A 27,148-nucleotide genomic window follows, 5' to 3' on the forward strand; every position below is an offset into this window, starting at 1 on the left:
GAAGGGCAGGACTGGGGAAGTGGTGGGGGACCCGTGGCGGGAGGGTGGCAGGGGACAGGTCTTCCAGCTGGCCCTTTTCTGGTCTAGAGGCTTCAGGAATGATCTCTGCTCTCCCAGGGTGACTTTGCCGTTTCCTCTCTGTCCCTGTCAACCCTCAGCGACTCTCTCTTGGTTTCTGGGGGTTCTTGCCTCAAGCCGGGTTTCCTTTGCCTGGCATGGGGGGTGGGTTGCAGAGGGTATCCAAACTCCACACTCGGCTGGGGTCTTTGGGGACATTTGGACAGGGTCATCCTGTAGTTCATGTGTCTCTCTGAGTGATCATATGTAAGGTTGCTCTAACAGCAAGGAGATGCCTTGGAAAGCCTTGGGTTAAGAGGAAGGAAGGCAGGACAGGATTTCTACTTTCTAGAACTTTCTGGAGGGCACTGAGACCATTCCCGCACTGGTCCTGATTCCCTCGGCAGGATCGTTGGCGGAGCGGTCTCTGACACATGCATGTAGCTTCCTGATGGACAGGCCACTCGACCTCCAAGCCTCAGTTTCTTCTTTTGAAAATTCCTGCTCCAGGGCAGCCGTGAGCTGAGGAGTCGTGACTGAGACAATGGAGTGAAAGACCTTGTGAACCACCGAGATGCGGTGTGAACGTCAGACGCTGTCACGTCACGGAGCCACTGAGTGCTGCTTCTCTTTTGTATCCTACCAGGACTCAAAGCCTGAGATAGAAACTCCCAGAATTTGGAACATAACAGAAGGCAAACCTTTGATGTGAGCTAAGATGGCCCCGCCGAGGACGGACCTGGGATTTACAACTGTCCTCTCCTGGAAGCAACCGCTCCTGTGTGTCAGCATTTGGGCCAGTGGACATGACCCCTTGCCCTTCCTTAAGTGATGGATCACCCGCTCTCCTGCCAAGTGAGCAGTTCTTCAGGAGCCACATAAATTCTCAGCTCCAATGTCACTGTGAAGATCCAGAACAAGGAGTCTGGAGGTTTGCTTTGGGATGGGAACTTATCTCAGTGCAGAGAGAGGCCTGGTCTTGCCCTGGGAGGCGGGGAGGGGTGAGGAGGGCATGAAAGTTTCCACTTTCTTGTCCCTTGGCTGGCCTCCTGAGGCACTGCCCAGTTGCCTGGGGGTTGTCAATCCAAGGGCAAGGTGTCCATCTGGATTTCAGCATGTGCAGGGCAGGCTGGAGGCAGTAGGAGGCGCCCTACCCAGCACTGTGTCAGAGTCTAGCACAGGGCCTGGTCCACAGGAGCCTCAGGGAGTATTTCTTGGACAATTAAATTAAGCTTCTCAGCTTTCGGATAAATGCACAGATTGTGTCTCCTGGAGCTGTTGAAAGAAGTTTTGAGGAAGAAGCAAGACACTTTTGATGTACCGACAGGCTCTTCTGAGACAGAAGAGCCTTATTTCCTTGGACATATTGTAAGCTCCTTGAGGAGAATTATCCATGTCCATAGCATCCATATCTATAGCCTATACCAAATCCACCTCCATTTATCCATAACAAAATCCATGTTCACAGTGATTTATGGCCCTCAGTAAATAGGTAGAGACCAACTAAACAGGCAATTAACTAACTCGAACGGCTTATAAATACTTTCCACAATCTTCATCCGATTTCACGTTCCCAGCAATCCAGGGTGACGTGCACTCTCTTCTTCCACTGGCAGAACAGAAAGTCGAGATCATGGAGATAAGTGGGGAATCAGGGTTTCAAACGAAGGACTCTGACAACGCATTCCATGCTCCCTGCTGTGCCGACTTCTGGTACCAGACTCTGCAGAGCTCAGGAGAGGGAGCCAGGTGGAGGGCTACGAAGATAAGCCCCCTGCTTTTCTTCTAAGCAGCTCTTTCTATAAGACAGAGGCAGAGCCAAGCGGAGAGACCTAGAGGTGGGCGGGGAAGCAGTGGAAATCGAGGCCCATTTTCCGATTTCAGGAACTCTGTGGGCATGGCCCCCAAGGTGTTTGGTCTAAGCCTGAGAGCTATGTCAAAACGCGACATGCCAGAGTCGGAAAGCCCTATAAATACACAGTGTGTGCATTGCCCATAGTCCCCAAGGAACACATTTTGATGCAGCCGGGGCAGGATGAACAGAGGACATAAGATCACAGAATAAGTCAGATGCGATAGCACAGAAAAATTATAAGCCCCCAATCTATTTGATTTAGCCTTGATTAAAATTAAGTGGGGACCAGAGGTCACACAGCCTTTAATAGCCTGAATCTTCAGATTCCAGATTCAACGTGCAAAGCATTGGATTAACCATGGTTTATGGATAAGAGAAGAGCTTAGAGGATATTTACAGATCTATTATTATAAATTTAAGTTAAATCTCTACTTTTTTCTTAACTCGTACTCCTGAAAGAGGATTTCTGCTAAGACTCTTCACTAGGAAGAACAAAGAGATTTCTCATAAAGTTATCGTGTCGACTAGTAAACTTGAGGCCGTGAACATTTATTATAAAGGGCACCGTGTTTGTTTGAGGAGATTGACTTTGCTCACAGACCCACTGCCTGTGACCTATCCTCACACAACCCAACTGAAAGGCTGGCACATTCTCTTAGAACTAGGAACATAGCAGAAGCTTCTGTCTTGTAAAAGTAAATAAAGTGCAAAACAAGTGACCTGTGAAATACAGTGGCTGGTGCCGTAAAGTGACTCTAACTGATTAACTACTTGAGTGTTAGATTTCAGATTAAGTAGAAGAAAACAGATGGGAAGGTAACAACACAGCAAGCTCAGCGCAGAGAAAATTAACAAAGAAACAAAACATAGGAAACTAAGGTAGAAGAAAGAAAATCAACAAAGGTATGACTTGGTTCCTTGAGTGAATTAATAGACAAAACACTGATGCCGTGATTCAAGAGAATTAAAGAAAAAATTGTGTATGAGTAGGAGAGGCAGAATTTCAAAATTTCTTTAGCAAGCGGGAAGGAAAGGACATCATAAAATTGGGGAGAGAGGGGAAGCACATGGTGAGAAAGCTTTGAGTTTTCCCCATGTTGGTCACTGCCTACTGCCCCTGTTCTTGGTGACAGCTCAGTGGATTAGTTAGGATTTGTTTGGTTGCAATAGCCAAAACCCAGATTCAGAGAAGTTAAGCATCAAAGAGCATGTGTTATCTCACATGCCTGAAGAGTTGAAGGGTAGCTTGATTTGAGACCTGAACAATATCACTGAGATCCCTCCCAGGTGGGGCCTCTCTCTGGATACGTGGGTTTGCAGGTTCGTGTCATATGACTCCCACACCAGTGGGACAGAGAGATGGTTTCCAACATTTCAAGAAAAATCCCAGCTAAGGGATTCTGTTAGCCCCAGTTGACCCTGGTTGTCCCAGTTGGGTGGTGTATTTATATTTCAACCAGTCGCTGTGGCTGGGGCAATGGAATGTCCTGGAATACTGTAGCCTAGCTGAGATGTACAATGGAAGATGGAGGTTGGTCAAGTGAGGCCCTTGGATTGGACACTGGGGAGGCGTGATTACCTCCAGTGCAGATGGCGTCCTGTGGCCATGAGAAGTTGCAGCTGGTACGAGCTAACAAAAACCCACAGGAGTCCATTATGCTGGTGGTGGAAGGAGGTGACAAAGGTCACTGGAACTGTGGCCAGGGTCCTGAGGGTCTTTTAGTTGGTTTAGGAAACTCAGTGAGACACACACACAACCCTTCAAGAACATGACTGAATTCAAGAAGCTGATCGGGGGCAGTTCTGAAGCGAGCTCCAGCCTTAGACACCACGGAGCTCTGGAGAGGGAACGATGGGGAGCCAGGAACCGCATCTACATTTGATCAGCAGCCAACCACAGAGTGGCCTGTCAGGGCGATGTGGTCAGAGAGGGACTGGCGAACTCGGAGAGGGGGAGGACACGGAAAGTCTTTCTTTTTTTTTTTTAACCCAAGGGAATCTAGTCTGTAGTCATTCAAACCAGGAAGTACCTTTGAGGTTAGGGCGAATGATTTTTCTTCAGTTGTTACAGTAAGCTTCGGAGCCAAAAGTACTGGACGTGGGCAAAGGCTCTCTGAAGCCATGGTTCAGGGAGGAGACCAGGTGGGATTTGGTAGCAGGGAGGGGGATTAACAGCATGATGGAGTCTCTAAGACTCTTACAAGATTTGTAGTTTGGTTGAGGATTTGAAGATGATCTGTGATCTAAAAATAGATTTCCCAAACTGCAGTATTCTTAGATCCACAGCCTTCTGTGACGTTTCTGCCGCTCTTACTGACTGCACCTGGGATGGGTCTTCTCCTTCATGTCTGGAATTTCTGAAATGCCACTTCTTCATTCAATCAGCCAGGAAGGACCACAATGGCCTCACCTGGAGAGACGATTTCCCATCCACGCCAGCTCCTCTTTCCATCCCTCCGGTCACTGAGCTGCTGATTCACCACGTGCACGTGGCTGCCTCAAGGTCATCTTAAACTCAACCTCCCAGTACCAAATTCCCGATACCACTCTCCCCCAAACCCTCTGCTCTTCTAAGCGTCCTTGTCTCGAGAAGTGGCTCCTCCACCCACCCACTGGGTCTAGCTCCCACCCGGAGACATCCTGACATTTCTTCAGCTTTCCCCCTAACTTCAGCCTAGTGGTGAGTCCTGTCCATCTTCCCCCTAAGATGTATTTTGAATCCATACCTCTCTCCTGTATCTTCTCTGCTGCCCGCTGAGTCCCATCATCTCTCTCCAGGACTTGTTCCTCCCATTCTCTACTTGGTCATCAGAAATAACCATTTGGAAGCATAAGGGACATCATGCCTCTTCCGTGATGGAAGTACTTCCATGGTTCCCTATGGCGTTTAGGATGACAGGCAGGCTCCTTGCTTTGGCTTACAAAGTCCCCCATGACTTGGTTCCTTCCTGCCTTTCAGATCTCGTCGCATCTTCTCCCTTTCCCTCCCTCTCTGTGCACTGGCCACACTGGCCTTCATTTGAATTCTCCAAGCATGCACCTCTTTCTGGCGTTGGGCCTTTGCACATGCTCTGCTTTTGAGGACACTGCCCCTTCCTTCGCCTCTGTCTCTTCCCTCAGCCCTGGCTTCTCCTCCCCATGCTCAGTGAAGTTCTCAGGTGGGCTTCCAGCTCCTCTCCATCCATTAAATGGCTCTCCTTTTCTCTTCCTTCGAGGGATCTACCATCATTTGTGATCGCATGTGGTGAAGGTGGGCACCATGTCTGTCTTTGCCATTGCTTCATTATGAATGCCCAGCACCCAGCAGGCTCTCTGTCTGTATTGACTTCTGAACTGACTGGAGCTGAATGTGAGCGTGTACCATGGGACTATTTTGAGCTACCCAGGTATCAGCATAAGGTAGAACAGATTGTGAGAAGGCCACTCCAGCGTGTACCATGTCATCCACATTCAAGGTAGCAACGTGCGTTCATGTCACAGGGCTCCGTCTGAGTAAGTGTACATCTAAATGAGGATTTCTACATCTTCAAAAACTCTTGCTATTTCCTGGAAACAGACTGTGTCTCTCTGATAGTCTATTAAGTTTTTTTTTTAAACTGCTGAAGATCTTGGAACCCAACCAAAGTCATCTGCATTTCCATTTTTGTACCTTAATTTATAAACTGCGCCTTATAATTTACAAGCACTCGCTTACTTAGTGTCTTCAGCAGAGTTGAAACAAACACCAGCTCTGCCAGCTAGCCACTCCAGTCTTCTCTGCACGCTGTTCCAGGGTGAGCCTGAGCCCGCCTGAGCTGTGGAGAGTAAGACAGCGATAATGACGGCATGTCACACTTATTTAGGGAAGAGAGAGAAGTCTTTTCATCCCCTGTAACAGGTGAGGGAAGAGCAGCAGGGAGCGGGAGTGACATGACCAAGACGGTGGTTTGCTGGTGAGCAGTGGAGCAGGGCCTGGAATCTGTGCCTCTGGGATTCTCCATGCCCAGGATCTGCTTAGGTCACTAGGCCTCATGCTAGTGACACTTTGGACCAAATCATTCTTTGTTGGGTACTCCAGGGTGTTCAGCAGCTTCCCTGGCTTCTACCCATTAGATGCCAGTAGCACCCACTCCACTGTGACAACATCCGGACATGGTCAAGTGTCACCTGTATCACACTCAATGGGAAACCAGTGCATTAGACTGTGACCCTGACCTTGATTAAAAGCAGGCTCAGGAACCAGGAAAACTCCCTTTGCACAGTTGCGGAAACAGAGGCACAGAGAGGGCCTAGCTTTCCCAGCATTACACAGTAATACTCGGCAGGCCGGGTGCCAACCCCAGGCCTGTCTGCTTCTGGGGCAGGAGTTCACTTACCTCCCCCAACCCCCAGGCGGTTCCAGGGCAGATCTTCTTGTCCTGGGTCAGCAGGAAGTGCTGTATTTGTGAACCCTCAGCTCTACCACTCTATACAGCAGGAGGAGCCCCTTCTTCTTTAGACAGACTCATGCACGATGTTGGGTCCCTGTGTCTGTTGCCGTTCCCAGACCCAGAAGCCAAGTCTGGAGTGTGATCCTCCTGGCTGGGGCCTGTGTGACCTCAGGCAGGGAAAAAAAACAAAAAACAAAAAAAACCTCTTGGAGTTAAATTTCCCTATCCATAAAATGGGAAGACTCACTTCTCAGGGTAGATGTGAGAATAAATGATGAGAAATGTTGCCTGGTTTGCATGGATGCTGGGTGTCGAAAAATGGTGGCCTGCAAGGAGTGTTTAACTCCCTCCTTGAAGTTGCCTATGAGTTCACTTTCCATTCCTGAACCTCTCCTGGTCAGTCTGTGACCTCCATGTAGCCCTGTGCAGTCACTCCTTTAGGGCTACCTGCTGAGCTAGACTCAGGCTCCCTGAGGATAGGGCCTGCCCCTCTGTCCCTTCCCACAGTGTGGCCAGTATGGTATTTTCCTCATGAATGGTGCTATAAATGATTGTGAAGAAGTGAGAGCCCTAAACTTTTGCACTGGGCCTTTCTGGGTATGTCTCCATATCAGAAATGGTTTCCTAGGTGTGTAGCCTCATAATGGGACCCTTGACTCCCCTCCCAGATGTTTGGGCTACTGGCCACCATTTGGGTTCTGCTTTGTGGTTTTCCTTGATTTCCCCAGCTGCGGACTAACTCATGGTAAGATTCAAGGTCACAGGACAAACTCAAGGAATAGCAAAGGGGCTCAGTGAGGCCAGGTAACCAATCTCCAGCCCAGACCAACCACTTAGACCACAGGCCCGATCCTGATGCCTTCTGGTTCCAGTTTCCTTATCAGTAAATCAACTGTATGAATAGGATCTGCCTCAAACCAGCAGTGAAGGTATGTGGCGGTTCCTACAAGCATCACACCCTCAGTCTCTATCAGTTTGCATCCCCTGGCTTAATGGGGGTGGGTGGGCTGTGGGTAAGCCACCTTGCTGAGTGAGGGAAAACTTTTGCAGGCTTTTATCAAGTGCAGGCAGGGCCCTGAGTGACGGGGCGTGTACAGCTAGCTGTGGCAGCTTCGCTTTTCTACATGCCTTCAGCATGGGCGAGCGCCTGGCTTCAGTAACCAGATACTGTGGAGACCAGAGCCAGAACCCACTGCCCCCTCAGAAAACAGCCAAGCCAGGCCACCCCGCTGAGCCCCAGGGCTCACTTTAGAATTACTAAAGGCTGCTTAAAAGTCTGGACTCTTCAAAGCTCCCGGGGCAGAGTCCCCTCCCCAGATCAAGCCAGTTCTCCCCGTCCCTACTTTTCGGGGGCTCACGTTGTGGCCAGGCTTAAAGGATCCACCCCCACCTTCTTTGCAGCCTGTGGCGGGACTGCGGGCATCTGATCCTCCGCGGCTCGGCCAGACTCCCGAGGGGTCTCAGTCCGGGCTGGCCCCTCCCCCGAGGTCCCCCAACTTTTCCGGGTCGCCCTCCGGGGCGCCGCGGCCCCCTCCCCCGCGGGGCGGGCCGGGCCGTGCGCTACTCATTGGCCAGCGGGGCTGCGGGCGCGAGTGCTGATGTCAGGCGGGCGCGAGTGCGGCGGGCGCAGCGGCGGCGGCCGCCCAGCAGCCCGGGCTCGGGTGGGGGCGCCGAGTGGGGGTGGCGGCCAGCATGCTGCTCGGCTGCGGCTCGGCCTCCCACACCCGCGGCGCCCGCGTCCTCGCCAGCAGCGGCGGCGGCCGAGCAGCGAGCGGCGCCCGTGTCTGCAGCGGCGCCGGGTCCGAGTCCGAGCGCGCGGCGCGGCGGCGGGGGTCCGGACCGAGCCGGGGGCCGGGGACCCGGCATGGCGCTGCGGCGGGGCGGCGGCGGGGCGCTGGGGCTGCTGCTGCTGCTGCTGGGCGCCGCGTGCCTGATCCCGCGGAGCGCGCAGGTGAGGCGGCTGGCGCGCTGCCCCGCCACTTGCAGCTGTACCAAGGAGTCCATCATCTGCGTGGGCTCCTCCTGGGTGCCCAGGATCGTGCCGGGCGACATCAGCTCCCTGTGAGTGGGACCCTTCCAGCCCCCACCCCGCCCCACCCCGCGTCCGCCGCCGCCAGGGAGTTGCCTTGGCGCTGGGGTAGCGCCACCGGACCCCACTCACCAGTCCCTGTCTTGGCTTTTGGGTGCCGGCGCGCTAGGGACGTGGGTGGAGTCTCTGTCCCGGGAGGATGGAGGGACCCCGAGCCTTAGCGTCTGGGAACCCAATCGGGTTCCCGTGACAGTGTTTCTCAAAGTGTGGCCCGCGGTCCACCTGCATCAGACCCACCTGGGAGATCTGCGCCCATGGAGGATAGGGTCTGTGAAATGGAGCCTCAGGGTCTGCGTTTGGCGTCCGCCGGTGATTCCGGGGTGCAGCGTTAAAGTTTGACCGCCGCTGTTTGTGTTTGTGGGGTGGTGGGTGTGTGGTTGCCATAGGAGCAGCCGAACGTGACTGGATGGGGTGCAAACTGGGAGCCGGTGAGTCTCACTGCCCCACCTCACAGTGAGACTGAGGTTGGCACCGTGGCCTCCTCCTCCCTCCACACTGCAGGGTGGGAAGAGCCTCTGGAAGTGGAGGCCACCCCACGTGGCCAGAAGAGGGGGCTCCCAGGTCCTGGCAGAGCCCTGGGATGTGGGGTGTCCAGCTCAGTGTCAAGGGCAGGAAGTCAGACCACTTCATGCTTGACGTCCAGGGGACTTCTTGCCCCTTCCCTCCCTTGGTCTTGTGTTGCCTGCTTTTCCAGTACTGGAGTAAATGACCAAAAAGGGCTTAGCATTCCTTGTTCACCTGCTAGGAGATGCTTTCAACTTGGATCACACTGCCACTCAGGTCAAATGACTAGCTGTCCTAATGACTGTGGAAGGGGCTGTTGGACTAGATCTGCTGCCAGGGTGCTCCCTTGTTCCTGGCCCAGGTGCTGGGTGCACACTCGGTTGTAGAAGAAGGAGTCCTGAGGGTGATGTTACTTGTGCTTGCTCATGTCCAAGGCCAGAACGAGGCCTGGACCTAGGAGCCAGGGGCATCCTGTTTGCATTTATAGGAAGTCAGGAGAGTCTGGCTGGAAGAACAGAAGGCCTGTCTGATTCTTACTATTGCCAAGTCAGGTGACATGGAGGATTCCAGAAATCAGAAATCCCCTTGTTAAATCCTTTAAACCAGCAGCTGCTTAATTGATCTGCATGTTCACGGAAATAAAGTATTGAGGTCCTGCTGTGGCCAGGAAGGGTAGGGAACCTGGGGGCAGAAATGTAGCCAAGCTTCTTGTCCCCTGGTTGACCATTTCATTTGGCAGATGGCATTGCCTCCCCCGCACAGTCAAGTTCAGGTGTCTTTTGAGTTTTCCCTCAAGGCTTTCATGGTGCATTTAATCAGAAGTGCTCAGAGTGTCTTTCAGAGACATACTCCCAAGGGAAATGCTTAATCCTACCCCAGAGTTTCGTGGGCCAACATTAACTTTGTGTCTGCACAAACACAATCTTGGGCAGAGGTGGAGTAATTATCCATTTGCAGCCGGGGCCTCCCGTAGTTAAGTGAAGGAAGCCAGGGGATTGATTGGAGCTGGCTGAGCTAATGTCTGTGAAGGAAGCCAAACGGATGGTGCAGGTGTCTAGTATCCAGACTAGTTTTCATATTGATCAAATGCGTTGGCAAGAGGCTCTACTCTTCCCATTCCTACCCCTGGGAAGCTGATGGTCTCCTGTGGTAAGAGGAAGCGTTCAAAGAGCAGGTGGCGGGTGAGGCCAATGGCCCACCACACCCGGCACTTCCTAAGAAACCCAGGCCTTCTTTTGTCCCTCTTTTGCCTGTAGGAGCCTAGTAAATGGAACATTTTCAGAAATCAAGGACCGAATGTTTTCCCATCTGCCTTCCTTGCAGCTGCTGTGAGTATGGAAAACTCTCTTTGCAAAAAGGGGGTCCCGGAAGGGTGGTCCTTGAAGGGTGGTCTCTGCCTCTTTGGTGTCAGTCCTTCCTGAAATACCCCAGCTCCCTGAGTGAATGGTGGCTGGCTTTTGGTGTTAACTGGCCCCGAGATGTTTTCAACAAAGCATCAAGTCTCCTTGCTCCAGGTCCTTTCCTGACTTTGGTCCTCGCTGTCTTCCAGGACTTTGTTGTAGATCCAACTCCCAGATTCAGCAACGGGGCAGGTGCTTACATCAGTCATGACCAGAATGAAGCTCCCCAAACATCTCACTTCAAAAGAAACTTACATTTTAGGATCTTAATGTTACCCTGGAATGAGGAACATTTCTAGTTTACCCATTAAACAGGCAGATAGCATAGTATGAATTTATGTGCTTAATTATATCTCAAGAGCATATCATCTCTTTGCAGAGGGTATTTTGATTTTCCTATTTGACAGATGAGGAAACTGGGGTTCAGAGATTAAGTAACTTGCCATAAAAAAAAAAGAATCACAGCGATTCTAACCCAAAACTCAAAGCCCTCACTCATAACTACTCTTTGTCCCAGCTTTTCTTGGTGAGCAATGCCCAGGTTACTGTAGTGAGTGCCCATAACCCAGGTCAGCTGGGTTGGTTTGTTATAAACACAAATGTCCCCAAAGCACTTTTCCAAAGTAGATCATTTCCAGGCAAAGTCAAGTATATAGCTCATTCTCTTTGTCACGTTAGTTTCTTAAATTTGAGATGAGACTGTAACTAAAGCGAGCAATGAGCTACAGAAAAATATTCAGAAATATAGATCACTACTCCTCCTAAATAAATGGACTGTGGTTATTTTTTTCTTGAAGTGTTATATGTCTGTTTACAACATTATCCTTACTGTTTTAAAAGTTAAATTCTCTTAGAATTGTAATGATATTAGAATAAACTTTCTCTCCAAGGTAGGAGTAGATATATAAATTTAGGTATTCTAAGTGATTATTGTAGACTGCATAGACTTACCATATTGTCTCAAGTGGCAATTCAACAAAAAACTATATAGTGATGAAGAGTCTTCTGAAGACTTCCTAAACTTTTCTGTCATTTTTCATGGAAATGTATAATGTAGTAGAAAGGATTTTTTTCCCCTCAACTGTGTGACTTTGGTCAAATCACCTAACTTCTTTGGGTTTGGATTTCTCTAAAAATAAAGTTGGATGAGATTTTTCTAGGTCTATAATTCAGTGGTGGCTTATGCATCATAAAGCTGCTGTGTCTTGCCTCAGAATTATCAGTTCATATTTACTGAGAAACCTAGGGGTGAGAGAGGTGGAGTATTGGAAATGACCAGAAAACCCAACCAAAGGAATCCACTCCCCATCATTTGAATCAGCAGTGTCATAATCATGTTGGGGACCTAATGGGCTGCTCTTGGACTAGAAGAGCCCAGGTTTGTCCCCAAATCAGAGCATAGCAAAAGAAACAGAAAGGGCTATATCATGTGGCTCAGGCATTGTGTTTCTGCCTTGACATCTGTCTTATTTTCAGACTGCTGAATTCTAACTCATTCACCGTGATCCGGGATGATGCATTTGCTGGACTTTTCCATCTGGAATACCTGTAAGTGTGTTGATTTGTTTGCTTGCAGAGTGCTCTGTCTCTTGGTGGCTTGCTGGATTGTGTCCTGAGTTAGGACAGAATCTCTCAGAGGGTCTGCAAATGGAGTCAACCCTATTCTCTTTTCTGCACTGACCTTTGAGAGCTTCCTTGCTTCTAAACATGCTGGGGCAGGAGGAGGCTGGAGACAAAGAGGGGAAAAGCAAACAAAGAAGGAAAGAGATTCATTCATTCCCTGGTGACATTTAATTTGTAGTGGAGTAAGCAAAATTGGAAACTGTGTTGGTTATTTTTGCCTCTCATAACCAGGCATGATTTGCTGATCAGCCAGAAATAGGGCTGAAGGGTTCTGAGGGTTACTTATTTTTAAACAAAGTTTCCCTATTTGGGGGTACAACTCTTTCCTTATCCAGCTATCCCACATCCGGTTTGTAGTATTTCCTCTGGCTTCTGCTGAATCTAATAGTATTTTCTTTTTCCCTATCAAAGAAAAAAGATGATTTTCCCCTCTTCAGATGTGTGGTTATTATTTTTATTTTTATTAGCAATGAGCTTTGCCTTTGTTCTGGATTCCGCACCAAAACACCTTGTCTTTTTCCCCTAAATTCTTTCATTCTGGTATTCTGAAAGTCTGTAATGAAGCTAATCCTGCCATCAGATGAGATTTCTTACTTAGCATTCAGAGGGATTGTTAAAGCCCTGTCTCTGCTTTCTTATTTGAAGATGACAGGTAGATGTTGGAATGCCAGATACACCTGGGGGTAGGGAAACTTTCTGCTGATCTGGATCTGGGGGAATGGGGGGTTCTTCCTCCAGAATAGATGTAATTTGCATACTCCGATCATGCAATACTCTGACTTTACATGGCGTGGAAAGAATGGCAGGACCCCAGTGCTAAATCCAACCAACCCCAGTGCTAACTCCAGCCAGCCTCTGACAAGGCACACACTCTGCGAGGGAGGGACAGAGGGGAAGCTATGAGTTTTCCTGGAGCGCTGTTCATCTCTGGGGCCAGATTGCTGGGGAGGAAGTTAGCTTGTCAGTTTATGCTGAAGTCTTTTACTAAAGAGACACCAGATTCTTTTTTTTTTTTTTTAAAAGACATCAGAAAGTTCTCAGTGCATGGATCAAGAACCTGTTCACAGATGTAGCAAAGCTTCTTTCTTAGACTGTCTCATCAAAGACTCCCTGACAGTTGATGTAATGCAAAACCATAAGCTAAAACTTAGTTCACTGTGACCCCAGGGAATAGTCACAGTACATTCACATCCTGTCTTCCCCACAGAGTTTAAAGCATGACCAGGGTTATGGTTGCAAGATTCTATGAACATTTTATCACAGAGAAAGCAAGCCAGCCCCCGTTCAATTTCATTATACTTCCGACTTCCTGTTGGCAGAGATCTGGAAAAGATCCCTGCCTTGTCACCCCTTTGCTTGGAGGGTGGGACAGGAATTGCTCCAGGTTGCTGAGAAGCAAGCTTAATGGAACTTTCCCTCAGCAAAAACTTTAATAGCACCATGTAAAACATTGGACTCCCCTCAAGGGACCGTGATATGATCAAAAGAGCAAATAGCCAGGTGCTGTGAAATGCAAGCAGAGCAGAGCAGGGGACATGTCTGGAAGCGCTCCAGTCTTGCAGAGATGAGCATTTCTTGCCTTTGTCCCATGCACCCTTGCCCCACTCCAACTCCGAGCTTGAAGACTTCCTTGCTGTCTGGAAGGAGCGCAGATACGCTGGTGTGCCTTTCTCCCACGTGGAATCGCTGTAGCTAACTTAGTCTTCAGAGATGTTATGATTCATGAATGCTTCTAGATTTTACTCCAAAAGCATACCAGGATCACTTTTTTAGAAATTTTAAGAATAGGAAATTCAGTTGAATTATGCCACTTTCCCCCCCTTAGGTTCATCGAAGGGAACAAAATAGAAACCATTTCAAGAAACGCCTTCCGTGGCCTCCGTGACCTGACTCACCTGTAAGTCCTGTAACAAATGTCGCCAGTCCTTTCATGTGTGGGGTAGGATTGGTCCCCCAGCATATGTCTCTGCCTTCCCATTTCTATATTATAACATCCCTGGAAGGAAACTCATCTCCAGGTGGCCCAAGAGTTTTCTTTACTGTGGAGCAGACCTTGCTCTTTGTGATTACCACCTCTTGGCTTAATTATCTTCCCCAACATCCTGAATCGCAGCTGGGGCCACATGAAGTAAGGAGTCCTGAGCTGTGAGGGGTCTTGCTGCTGGAGGTAGGAAACGACCAGGGGCTAACATGTATCCTGTACCTACTTGGTGTTGGGTGCAGGGCTGGGTGCCTGGTGAGCCTTCTCCTCTCTCTTCTGTGATAACCTGTGAGTCCCCATTGTACAGATTTGGGAACCGAGGCATAAATGACTCATTGAAGAATGTCAAATATGGGATCAGAATTAGGACAAAGCAGAATAGAGACATCTTTGTGGTTGCTCTCATTTGAATGCAAATCACTTTTTCTCTTATGTTGGATTAATCTGCGGGTTCAGCTAAGCTCTTGGATTCCTTAATAGCTTTCTGGAGACAAAAAAGAATTAAACAAATTGATTTGAATTGGCATATCAAAATGAAGCAAGTACACACATTTAGCAAATTTATAAAACTAGAAAAAATGGTGGCTGTGTTTATGAAAATGCAAAAATACTCATTGTCTTGGTGAGGGTAATTTATTAGGCAGGAGCCAGGTTCCATTGGCACGATTGATATTTTGTGTCTGAGTAAGAAAACAGGTCTCATCTCCACAGGCAGCCTATCTGCAGCAAAAAAAGAGAGCCTGAAGGGCTTTGAGTGTGGACATTGGGCAGGGATGGTGGCACCTTTGGGTGTAACCCCAACAGATAATGGTATACACAGAGTCATCTAGCAAGACAGCCATCACATCAAGCTCTGATGCTGGCCTGGGTGTCCGCCTGTGGACACAGCGAGCCCTGCTTGGAAGCCCACCATGCAGAAACTCTGCCCTGGGGACTCAGGAGCAGGGAGATCATGAGACACAAAACATCTGGATCAACACAGTCCCTGCAGGTGGAAGGTTCTCGTTGGCATTATTGCTCCAGGTTTCCTTGTCTTCCTATAAAAATCTTGACTTTTTTCAGATTCGGTCTATATGCCAAATCCCTACTTTCCTGTAGAGGCTAAGATTATGGGCTTGGAGTTTCATAGACTTGGGTTCAAATCTCAAGGCCATCATTTAATATGACTTAACCTTTCTGAGCCCCAGTGTCCTCATCCTTAATATGAGACTGATGGTGCTGACTGCGTAGGGCTGCTGTATGTAATACTGCTTTGTTGCAAAGCATCCAGCCCGTTCCTCATGGTGAACGCTCAAGGTGTGGTCAGCCTTAGCGCCATCGTCAATGAACATGGTTCTCTCCTACTCGTTAAGAAGTCTCGATTTCTCCATGGACTGCTAAGTCCTTGTCCTAAGTCTGTGGCAGACTGGGTGGCCAGACAGGGTTTTCTAACAGGACAGCTGCGATGTCTGGAGAGGAACAGCTGAGTCTGGGTGCGTCTGGCTCCCAGGAGTCAGGAATGAGGAGCTTTGTTTTTGAGTGATTATGAAGCTAAAGTAAAGCCTGCATGACTGACTTAGTCCAGATGGTGACTTCATGTGCCCAGTTGGCTACTGCTCCTCCATCAGAGAAGGGAATAGCCCAGCAGGTACCATGGGTGGATTTGAGATCTTTATGTGTGCGTGCTCATGGGTACATGGACATTTATGTGTGTGCATAACTGTGCGTGTGCATGCTGTGTATTTATTTCATGTGTTACCATATGTGCGTGCTTGTAAGATGTACCTCCTTCTCTGTGTGACACTCAGAGAGCACAAATTCAGAGGGAACAAGGGAGTCCTCCACTAGGGTCCAGAGTGTTCCAGATGCATCGGCTCAGCTCGGCTGGGCTAAGCCCACAGGGCCCTCCTCTAGCTCTCCAGCCTCATTGTCCCGAACATCCTCAGAGCGGGAGGCTCTCTGTGGCCCCGCACACCCAGGTCATGCCATGACAGGGCTTTTCCCTCTCGTCCTTTCCCTTGCCTGGGATGCTGTTTCTTCTGTCCTCAATCTCCTAGAGACGCCTTCTCCATCAAAGTCTAGATTGAGTTCCGTCTCTCCCTGAAGCCTTTCCTGATCTCTCTTGTCCCTGCTTTGGCTGGGGAGACACGCACACGCGCGCACACACACACACACACACACACACACACACTACTCCTTGTTGTCTGCACCAACCCTGGCTGAGGCTCCCCAGCAGGGTAGAAGGACCGATGGGGGCAAAGCCCTTGCACATCTTCCACGAGCTCTGCCCTTTCATGTCCAGCTCAGGGCAAATCCTGCAGGACACATTTTGTGATTTGTTGATTGACCAATGGATTTCTTACAGAGCTGGATTTTTTTTTTTTTTAGAATGTCTCCTACTTCCAGGCAAATCTGGTGACTTTAAAAAGTTGCCTCTCTAGGCTGCAGATGTATTTAGAAGTTAACACATTTAGTACAGTGTTTAATGAATGAGCAGGTCCCCCTCCTTCCCTTTTTGTGAAACCTCTAATGAAGAGAAGACCTCAGCTCTGAAGTTCACTTCTGTGCCCAGGGACAACCCGGCCTGGAATTTGCTTGTTTACATTAAGTATCTGATTTTGTCTTTTTTCCAGCACCTACAGATGCAAGTTCATATGCAAAGAAACATAGATCAGGTTTCAGAGCATTGATGAAGCAGTGCCAATCTGTAACTAAAATCTAGGACGTTTGTTTTCCAGCAGTCCTGTAAAGCCCGAGGGACAGAGAACTGTTAAATAGTTTCAGAAATGAAGTAAGTGCCATGAATTTGTAGACAAAATGAAGTAGGGAGGGAGATGTTAAGCACTTAGCGTGAGTGGGGTGGATAACCCTCTAAATAATTCTGCTTTCTGAGCTTGAAATTGCATTCTTGGAACGATTGCTAAACTTGTGACTTTAGCATTCCGCATATTCTTATCACTTCAGTACAAACTTTCTGTCAGCCAAAATTTTTAGCTCAATAATTAACCTTTAATTAGCCAAAACCCTTTTGTACTTTGCTTTCCAGAAAAATCCACCATCCACCATAAAAAAATCAAAACACCCCCTTTTTAAAGTTCAAAAAGCTACTTCCTCACTGGGTTCAGTCTGATCACATCTCCAGCATCTTTCCCAATGCATTTAAAAATGTACAAATAAATCATTTAGGAAAAAAATTAAAATAGTACATGCAATTGGATTTTAATCCACTTATGGGTACCTGGATGGGAAGGGGTGTAATTTAGAAACCACGAGTCTCCTCATATTGAAGTAAAAACATTTGACTTAAAAAAAAAAAAAGCCCTAAGCAAACCAAACCAAAACAGAAACACAATGGGCTCACACTTTTGACTCTGCCAACCTAACTGACTCTAAGAGGAAACATTTCCTTAATCATCTTGGTGGAAAGGGTCCTTAGGATGCTAGGAACAACTCATTTCAGATATATTTATGTTTTGTCATTTGTCCTTAAATTCATAAGAGAACACAGAAATAGGCATCAGTTTCTTGGCTGACTCCCATGAGCACGTGGGGCCTGGGGAAACCAGACTTGAGGTACGGCGTTTGGATTCCCAGCATCTTTCACAACAGCCCTGCACCCTGGATGCTCATCTGCAGCAGGATGGTGGTAGGGCACTGCAGAATCCTGGGTCAGCAGGAGTTGATGCTGTCACGCTGGTCTACTTCCTGGAGGTGGGGCATGGACCCGGGCATCTTGGGAAGATCTTCAACACTAAGGACAGCAAGCATAGTAGTTTCTCCCCAACCTTTGTCAATGAGAAAATGAAATTGAGCATTACCAGTCATTCTCTAAACATTATGACTCACCGAGTTTTTATTATATTATCCTTGAGGGTTAGAGCTGAGTGTCTTTATGTAAAAGAGTATTCACTGGGTCCTTTTTAGAGTCATGAGTGATAGAATTCACTTAGGCGGATCATTAGGGAACTTCCAGGGGACAGACTGTACATTTTCTGTGGTCACTGTTACTTGGGTGCTTAATTCATTCATTCAACAAAGATTTAATGAGACTCTACCATACAGTGGGCACTGTTCTAGGAACTGGGCATACAGCTGTGGACAGACAGACAGTCATCTGTCTTCATGTCGCTTCTGCATGGGGAGGATATATGGCCAATAAGCTAATAATTCAAACAGATAATTAAAGTACGGAGCATGCTAATGACAGTCTTTGAGTGAGGATTCATAAGCGGGGAGGGGTGATGGACAGAGGTCAGGGAGGGCGGGAAGAGTTGAGGACAGACCTGAGGGAGGTGGAGTGAGTCGTGTGGATATCTGGGGAAGAGTGTCCCAGACGGGCCCGTGGGTGCTGAGGCCTCAGGCCTGCTGGGAAATCCTATGGAGGCCATGTGGCTGGATCTGAGCAGTGTGAGATGCACGCTTGTGGCTGAGCAGGAGTGGAGGGACCTGGACAAGGGAAGGTCCTGCACACCATCAAAGGGACCTTTCCAGGAAACATAGAAAGCCATCTCAAGTTTAACAGATGTGCATAAACAGCTGCGTAAATGCTTATTTTAAGAAACAAAACACAAACGGGCCATGGTGGCACACACCTGTGATCCCAACAGCTTGGGAGGCTGAGGCAGGAGGATCGCGAGTTCAAAGCCAGCCTCGGCAACAGCGAGGTGTTAAGCAACTCAGTGACAGCCTGTCTCTAAATAAAATACAGAAAAGGGCCGGGATGTGGCTCAGTGGTTAAGTGCCCCCAAGTTCAATCCCTGGTACCAAAAACTAACAAATATAAATAAATAAAAATAAAAACAAACACAAAAAAGCTTCCAAGGTAATCCAGCATCTACAACGTTATCTTTGTGTGAGTGAGCTCATGACTTTCTCCCAGTGCTGATGATCAAGGCCAGGAATTAAACCACACTATGATGAGGGCGAGAGCTGTTTAAGTCATTAGCTACATTTACAGGGACTTCAGAGTGATGGGGCATGCAGATGATAACCACATTATTATGTGACTCTCTGTTTCTAGTTCTTTGGCCAATAACCACATTAAAGCGCTACCAAGGGACGTCTTCAGTGACTTAGACTCTCTGATTGAACTGTAAGTAATGAGATTAAGTCTGTGTATACTTGTCACTGCGCCCCTGTTAATCATATCTTCCAGTCCCCTCTGCTTCTTGCTGCATTTCTTTCATGCTGTCATTAACAATCGATAACAAGTAATAAAACTGCGTGGTTTGCATTGTGCTGGATCAGACCAGCTGACAGTAGGCACAGTACCATTAGGTCAACGGTAAGTTAGGCCTGCTGGACAGGAAGTCCCCACTCTCCCAGACAGCAAATCCAACTGCATTGTCTTGTGGGGTTGGTCGCTTCTTCCTGGACAGGGTTTGACAGGATCTTAAACTGTCTTCCTGTGACATCCTGTTTGGTTTTTGAGAACCTAAGTTGTGTGTGTTCTTTTCTATTGCCCCTCCCCATTTCCATGTGGTGACAATTTCAAGAGGGTTGGAGAGGAGGTGATATGCCATTTCTGAGATCGGTCTTTTTGTTACACAGCCAGGATCATGGTCCTGAGAAGCCTTAGGTAAAGACAACGATACCCACAAGAAATAGGAAGCACCTAATGCCCTTTTTAAAAATTCTACATCTAGGGGGTTTAAAATAAATCAAGCTGTTAGTATCCCTACATCACTACCAAAGCACATCAAGTCTGTTTTGTTTTTTTTTTTTCTTTTTTTAGGGACTTAAGGGGTAATAAATTTGAATGTGATTGCAAAGCCAAGTGGTTGTATCTGTGGTTGAAGATGACCAATTCCACCGTTTCTGACGTGCTGTGCTTCGGTCCACCAGAATACCAGGAGAAGAAGCTGAACGAGGTGGCCAGCTTCGACTACGAGTGCACGACCACAGGTACCCAGAGCCTTCCTTGTCCAAGGTGGACGTTTAGCACAGTCCCTTCGTTTTTCTTGTAGGTCGTCAACAGGGTGCAGGGTAAAGAGGATGCAGGAGTTTCCTACCGAAGTTAAGAGAAAGTTGCAGCATTCTAACAGAAATGAAACCGTGAGGTTGGCAAAATCTCTCAACCATTTGGAAGGACTTTTGTTAATTAATGGCTCTGGCTTTCATTTTGATTCTTTACAAAATTCAAATTTCTCTGAAGTTTGTTTTGTTTTTCCTCTTTCAAGATCAAAATATCAACTCATGAGTTTGGCAGGAGAACATCTTTCAAGTCTGTCTCAGTTTTCTGGAAAACTAGTCACAGACCTGAATTGTTTTGTCTTTACCCTTCTCCTGATTCAAAGACAGTGTTTATTGGAAATTGAATACCGGACTCCTAAATCTATAAACTGTTTTTATAGTTCCAACTAAGAAGAGATCAGTAGGTAAATTATAATAAAGAGCAAAGAAGAAAATGTAAGTTATCAAAAGAAAAAAGATGTAAGGTATCCAAAGAAAAAACTCATTGAGAGAAAAATGTAAAGTTCAGTTTTGTTTTTCTAGGGCTGGCCTCAGGGTTTTAGTTTAAATGTTTTTTTCAGGTTATAGAATAGAATTAAAATACCAACCGGCTCAACTGTCACAGCAGGCAGAGAGCAGGTGGGCATCTCCATATGAAAGGCACAGGCAGTTTCTGCTGCTTCTAAAGCCAGTTTTTAAAGGAGAGAGGATCAATCCACAGCATGAAACCTGCTTTCTAGATCTTCATAAAAATAAACATTGAGGTTGAGAGTTGGTATCTACAAAGCCGCTAGGCCTGTCAGCAGAAGCAGCGGGAATGAGAACTCAGAAAATAGTTGCAGAAACTCAAAAGACACCCAAATTCCACGAAGAAAATATCACCTAGGAGGCCAGAACCCGCTACCACCCTCCAAACAAATAAACAAAAATCCATAAAGTGAAAATTATTTCTAAATGCCTTTCCTTTGTAAATAAGAGGCCCTACAAGTTGTCTTTATTTTATTTTATTTTATTTATTTATTTTTTTGAAAGCCTGAAATCTCATGGGAGTGCCCTGTCCTTCGTCATTGACTGGGGACTTATTCAGCTGTGTAATTGGCGGGTACCCTTTAGCCACCTGAGGCCACTAAGAGGTTATATATTGTACTGTGGGGCCAGTGCAATAAATCAGAGGGCATAGTCAATGACATTTGCACCAAAAGATGGCATTTGAGACCATTTAGTATTAAATGCTCCACAGGAGCTTCTTAGGGTTCCTTTCTGTCTCTTGTCTAGTTTTTCAGGGGCGTTCTCTAAACTCCAGGTGAAGGCGGCATCTTCCATTGTTGTGTTCATGCTGAACCAGCCATAGCGTGGGGAAACTTGGCCAGTTTCTGAAAGGATTGACATGGGCAGCAGAGGACCTTGGGAGTAGGGAATCATTCATACAAAAAACACGATTTCCGACTTGAGGATCATCTGGATGGTTATAAAAACGATCCAGATACTGAGAGTGATTATTGGAAAGGAGATGGTTTGGAACTGAGGCAGCCAGGTCCTGAAACAGAACCCTGTGGGGCAGTGCGAGCCCCTAACCCCACTCAGGGCTGCGTCTGTCTTGTGTATCTTTGTCTCACGAGCAAGCTTCCTGCCCCAGCTTGGAAAGCCAGCATAGGGCTTTCTGGAAAGGAGATGACAGTGCTATCTTTGCTATTGTTTTGAGACTCAAGGACATGTTAGCTCTTACAGTTTCTCCCATCAGGGAAAGGGGGCACCACAAAATATAACCTGGCTGTCCCCCAGTGTAGTCTCTGCCATGCAGGAAGAAGGGCAGTGAAGTGTGGGGATTTTGGCTTCCCGTCTTCTGCTAAGCTCAAGCCCCAGTCTCCGGTGCTTCATCAAAGGCTGTGGAGGAAGTGAGATTGGATGGAAGATGCAGAGCCTGCGGACAGCTCAGGGTGCGGCTGCGGTCTTCTTGCTAGAGGTTTGGGAAGAAGCACGTTTCCCAGAGCCTTGTTTTCCTCTTAGCTCAGCTTTTCGGGAGAGGAGGCAATGTCTTCCGGTAGATCTCCCCTGGTTTGGCCCAGAGAGAGGAAGGCACCATTACCGCTCTGTTTTTTGGCAAAGGGGACTAATTAACACGAGGCAGCCACCACTGGGTGCTTCAGCTTTTCAGGTTAATCACTGTTCTTCTGCAGCTTCCCCTTCAAGTCTATTTTTAGCTGCTCAAAAATCCCTGTTACCTGCGATGATCCCTGTGTTAGGTGGATAATTCACTAAATTCCTTAGAGGGAGCGAACTTTGCATCCTAATTGTCCTATGAGCTTCCCCATTTGGGGGCTGATGAAAACGCAAAGAGAAATAATGCATTAATGTGCACTTTCTCTCCCCGTAGGCTCAGCATCATGTATAATTTATTTTCTGCCAGTGCTATAAATAGCCACGTACAAATCTGTTGATTCTAGGGGGAGAAAGGCCTAGATTGTAAGAGACCCACTGACATCATGAACTTAATCCAGTGTGAATGGCAGAGAGTGCCATTAATATTTTAACACCCGTAAATTGATGTCATGTCAGGATGTGTGTTCGCTGAGATCTCTCCACAAGGAGCTGGCTTTGCAGCTTGGGAAAGGTAAATTAAGGTGGGGGTGGGAGAAGATATTTAAATGCCTCGCCCTCCGCTCAGATATGCACAGAGTCATCGGCATCCAAGGGCTTCGTTTGCCCTTTCTTCTTCTTTTCCTTCTGTCTTCTCCTCCTCGTAGGCAGGGCTGGTGGTGATGTCTCCTACTAAGAATTAGATTTGTCATTCTAGTGACTTAACAGTCTGTGTTGTACCAGTTCATATATAGAAACTATGATGAAGCCACTGTTTTGGAAAATAAATTGAAACAGGGCTGCTAAAGGGTAGATCCGTACAATGCTCACTCTTCCGGCAGCCTTGCTTCATCCTGGAATTCTTCAATAAAAACGGAAACTTTTTGGTCTGCACTTGAAACAGCCTGCATTTTAAAGCAAATGCTCGTGTTTCTGAGAACTGAGCGCAGTTTGGGAGACTAATGGGAACGAGGAGCCCTGAGTTATGGGCACCAAGGGAGCGTTTAGAACCTCTGGCAGGCTCGGATGAGCCGGTGCAACCAGAGACGGAGAAGAGGAGTTTATAGCCGTCTCGACTGTAATTAAAAGAACTCAGCTGCGTTTGGAGTTCTTTTATATCTCCAGAAAAGGAGCACCCGGAGCGCCACATACCTCTCTCCCGTTTATCTGCACGTGAACACAGAAGCCAGCCAAGCCTGTGAGGTCAACCAGCGCTTTGTGGCTCCGGCGCTGGCTCTGCTGGTGCCCGCAGGGGCGGTTCTGTTCTTGGTCTTTGATGGAACCGCACTGTGATCTTTAGGAGTGGGGCGGGGCGGGACTCTTCCCTCCATCTTCCAGCAGCAACCGGTGCTGTGGTGGTTGCGTATATAAAGCTCGGGAGCAGCGTCCGCACGCCCGCGCTGGGCTGCAAACGTACCCGCGCAGCCTTACCAAGGGCTCCTCATTTTACCAGGAGGAACCTGAGGCTCTGTCTTCTTGCTCAAGGTCACATAGCTAACCTTGAGCAGGGAAGACTCCGAAGCCTACTTTATCTTCACCAGGATGCTCGCTCGCTGCGGGAATGGAGCCGCCCCGTCCACTAGGGCCACTGTCTCTCCACTGTCCATCACCTCCTGTCGGGCTGCAAGGGCAGCTTCCTCTTGGTTCCCTGTGGCACGGCGCACCTCCACCTGCCTCTTTCCTCGCTGCTGCGTGTACCGTTCCGCGCATGCGCTCTGCCGCAGTCTTTAGTGGGCCTTGGGGCCAGCCAGATCACCCCCATTCCTTATGCCCCAGGCTTTATCGTGCACCCACCGTGCATCCGAGTGGGGGAGGGGCACCTCTTCCAGTGAACTGGTTGAAGTCCACTTTGTGCTGGGTAAGCGCAGGGCCATCATAATACACGATGAGGAAACCGAGGCAAAGACGGGTGAGCCATTTGCCCAGGGTCATTCAGCAAGGAGGTGGCGGCTCAGCCCCCGCATCTCATTTTAGGTGCCCTTAAGGTGGACACTGCCTCTCTTGGGTTAGGTCAGAGGAGGTAGACTGTCCTTTCTTGGACCTCAGTAACACATTTATTAACGTCCGGGTCCCTGAGATAGGCATTTCTACTCACGAGACCTGATCTTCTCTGTCGTTGAGCCTGGGAGGTCTGTGTCCTTGCCCCATGTTGTGCTTGAGACCTGGAGGGTGAGGTGGACAGCCTCGGGCCTTCAGGACCTGTGTGCTTTCTGGTGCCTGCACACCCCCGCCCCTCGGCCCTGGCCTTCCTCCACCTGCCCTTCCCGTCCCTGGTCCATGCCACCCTCCTCAGCCTGCCCAGCTGCCACCCTCTCCTTTCCTTCCTCTGTTTGTCCTACACTGTTCCTCCTTTGCTCATACTGAGTGGCCTCTTGGTGCCTTTCTTGAGTGACATCTTTGACGAGGCTCCCTCATCAGCAGTTATTTCTTGAGTGACTGCTGTGTGAGGCTCAGAGTAGTGCAGGACCCAGGCTGACCTCTGGGAGCCCGTGGTTCAGGAGACACCAAGCTGGCTAAGTGGCCAAGGTCAGGTGCTCACCCCTCTGGGCATGGTAAAATGCTCAAGGCTCTTCCCCTTATCTCCAAATTGGACTGTGATGTTATTTGAAGTCATGGTGGATTTCACCAAGATTTAAACAATCGTGCCTAGGATGAGTCCGTGAGTTTCATGGATTGGGCTGCTTAGGGAAGGCCTTGCAGAGTGCGTGGCCCTTGGGTGGGATGGTTAAGGATTTGAGTGAGAGGAGCTGAGGAAAGCCAGGATTTCCTCCTAGGAGTGATTTTCCTTAGCGGCATCCATCATGGCCCCACGTTATTAAAGAGTGGCACACACTGAAGCACCTCAGGTCAAAAATATAGCTTAAACTTTATTTCACAGCCTTTATTAGTGTGTGTGTGTGTGTGTGTGTGTGTGTGTGTTTTAAAGAGGATCTTTCTCCTCTTGATTTCTGTAGCTACTCCCACACCTGCTTCGCTTGCTCCCAAGGGTGTGCTTTGCTCTGTTCCTTGGCCATTCTCTGTCCCTCCCGTCAGTTGTAATGCAGAAAGTCAGCTGCAGCTCAGGGCAGCAACATGGATGAGGACACTTGACTCACCGTGAAATATGCAGAGAGTGTGTCCTGAGTGCACTGTGGCACTGTCCAGACCCGAAGATGGCTCTTGCTTACCAAGACACCAAGTTCAGCAGCCAGTGAGCACGCTTAGTTTCCCTTCCCCCGGGCGTGGGACACCACTGGGACTGCAGTGGAGAGCTTGGTTTGGTTTTTCCAGATGGTGACTCCCCTGTGGAATGCAGTGTTAGTTCTGAACAGCGGGGGCGCTGTTTTCCAACAGGGGTGCCAGGGTGCATCCAACCACTGGGGATCCCCGGGAAAGTCTGAGAAGCAGGCTGCTTTCCTGCAGGGGCTGAGCTGGTAGGACTGGAACCGCTGTGTTTCCAAACTTGCTGGACCACAGCACCCCTGGGCACAGAGCAATCTGCATGACAGCTTCAAGACTCTCTGCAGCCTCCTCTTGGCCTGGGTTTTGAAAGTCAGGTCTCACCAGATTTGTTTAATGTGTTATCTTTCACCCACCCTGTGAAGCTGTTTGTCCATGGGAAGCTGCAGGAGAAGCTGCGCATCCTGTCCGATGGCAGAACGTGTTGCTTGGCTCCCTGCCTCCTGGTCCCTCCCCAGTCCTCCAGAACCGGGGTGGAAAGGAGGGAAGGGCAGGGGCGGTTGGTGGATCCCACAGGAGATTTTATGGACCTCATGATCTTTTTTTAAATGCCCATCCCCAGATTTTGTCGTTCACCAGACTTTGCCCTACCAGTCAGTGTCGGTGGACACGTTCAACTCCAAGAACGACGTGTACGTGGCCATCGCGCAGCCCGGCATGGAGAACTGCATGGTGCTGGAGTGGGACCACATCGAAATGAACTTCCGGAGCTACGACAATATCACAGGTGGGTTGTGACTGAGTTCGGCGTCTCCCAAGGCCCATGGGACAAGTGCCCTGTGTCTTGTCGAGGAAGGACTTGGCACTCTAACGCAGTTGGAGGTGGCACCATGTTCCAGCTCACCCCCTTCATGCCTCCATCGTTTTCTTCAGGGACTGGTGAGAGCAGAGGCCACAGGTGACGATCCTGTCTGTTGCTGGACAGCCTTTGAGGGGGGCAGGGGCAGGAGCTGCACGTGGGCAGCGGAAAGCATTGTGTGGTGGTCAGGTCACCCCGTGCAGTTGGAGCAGCCCGTCTGCCCAGCTTCTTAGCAGCTCAGTGTCAGCTTCCATTTGTGAAGCTGATTAACCAGCACGCTCACCCACCCACCCACGCCCCTCCAGCCTGTTGTCCCTGGCCGCTGCTCTCATTTAAGAGGCACCTACAAAATAAGAATTGACAGATGGCTCCACCCAGGCCTTTGGGGTTTGCTTTCGTTGGAGCTCCTTCCAGTGCTGTCTTGGGATCCCAGGGTCTCAGTGATCCAAAAACTGAACTGTCTACTTGCTTTTGAAATAAGTGGATAAAATTAAAATCAAAAGAAGTCTTTCAGGGACTTCTCAGTGGTCAAGTGCAATCGGACACTGACGCTTACTTTATGGACAGTGCCCCACCCCCACAAGCCTGATTGTCACGAGGAGAGAGGGACTTCCTTTCCAGGCCCTTGTTTGGAGTCAGAGCAGCTTTCCCTTTACCTGTTGCAGGAGGAGAGCTTGTGGGAAGAACTTCAGGGTTGGGGGGCTCCTAGGCATGGTGCAGGGGGAGGAGGCCAGGGGGTGGTTTCGCCCGGGGAAGGAGCTGTCATGAGCCTGCTGACGGCATTTCAGAGGAGCCACTGGCGGTGGCTGGACCATCTGGCCTCCTGGTGCTGAGCTCACCTTCCTGAGCAGCGGCTGGGGGTGCAGCGGAGGCCGGAGGACTAACAGCCTCCATGTTGAGGGAGAGAGGGCGGCGGAAGACCCCGGAGCCTGGTGCTTTTGCTTCGCTCTCTTTCCAGACTCAGGAGAGGGGGAAGGATGAACGGGTTGGTGGGTGGCTTCTCCTCCCACCCCAGGGCAGGAGGCAGGAGCAGCTGAAGCTTCGGGGCAGCACCGGGCGCCCGGGGCCGCGCTGCTGAGGCCTCTGAGGTGCCAGCACCGGCTTCTGTCCTTGGCAGCTCACAGCAGCCCCGTAAGCAATGGCCGAGGGCTGCCTGCCCTCAGGTAGGGGACAGAACCCTCTTCTCAAGAGAGGGGTGGTGTAGA

At 49.0% G+C, this 27,148-nt stretch overlaps 1 protein-coding gene across 1 annotated transcript in view; it reads left to right on the top strand.

Moving 5' to 3' along the window:
• The first annotated feature begins 7,946 nt into the window (after positions 1-7,946).
• Lgi2 (leucine rich repeat LGI family member 2) overlaps positions 7,947-27,148 on the top strand; it is a 30,965-nt gene continuing 11,763 nt past the window's right edge. The window contains exons 1-7 of the mRNA XM_047567635.1: positions 7,947-8,382; positions 10,171-10,242; positions 11,791-11,862; positions 13,763-13,834; positions 18,918-18,989; positions 19,632-19,801; positions 25,707-25,871. Coding sequence (XP_047423591.1) covers positions 8,186-8,382; positions 10,171-10,242; positions 11,791-11,862; positions 13,763-13,834; positions 18,918-18,989; positions 19,632-19,801; positions 25,707-25,871 — 820 coding nt within the window. The 5' untranslated portion in view covers positions 7,947-8,185. The remainder of the gene's footprint in view (positions 8,383-10,170; positions 10,243-11,790; positions 11,863-13,762; positions 13,835-18,917; positions 18,990-19,631; positions 19,802-25,706; positions 25,872-27,148) is intronic.

The sequence above is a fragment of the Sciurus carolinensis genome, chromosome 10 (assembly GCF_902686445.1).
Source record: "Sciurus carolinensis chromosome 10, mSciCar1.2, whole genome shotgun sequence".
NCBI lineage: Eukaryota > Metazoa > Chordata > Mammalia > Rodentia > Sciuridae > Sciurus > Sciurus carolinensis.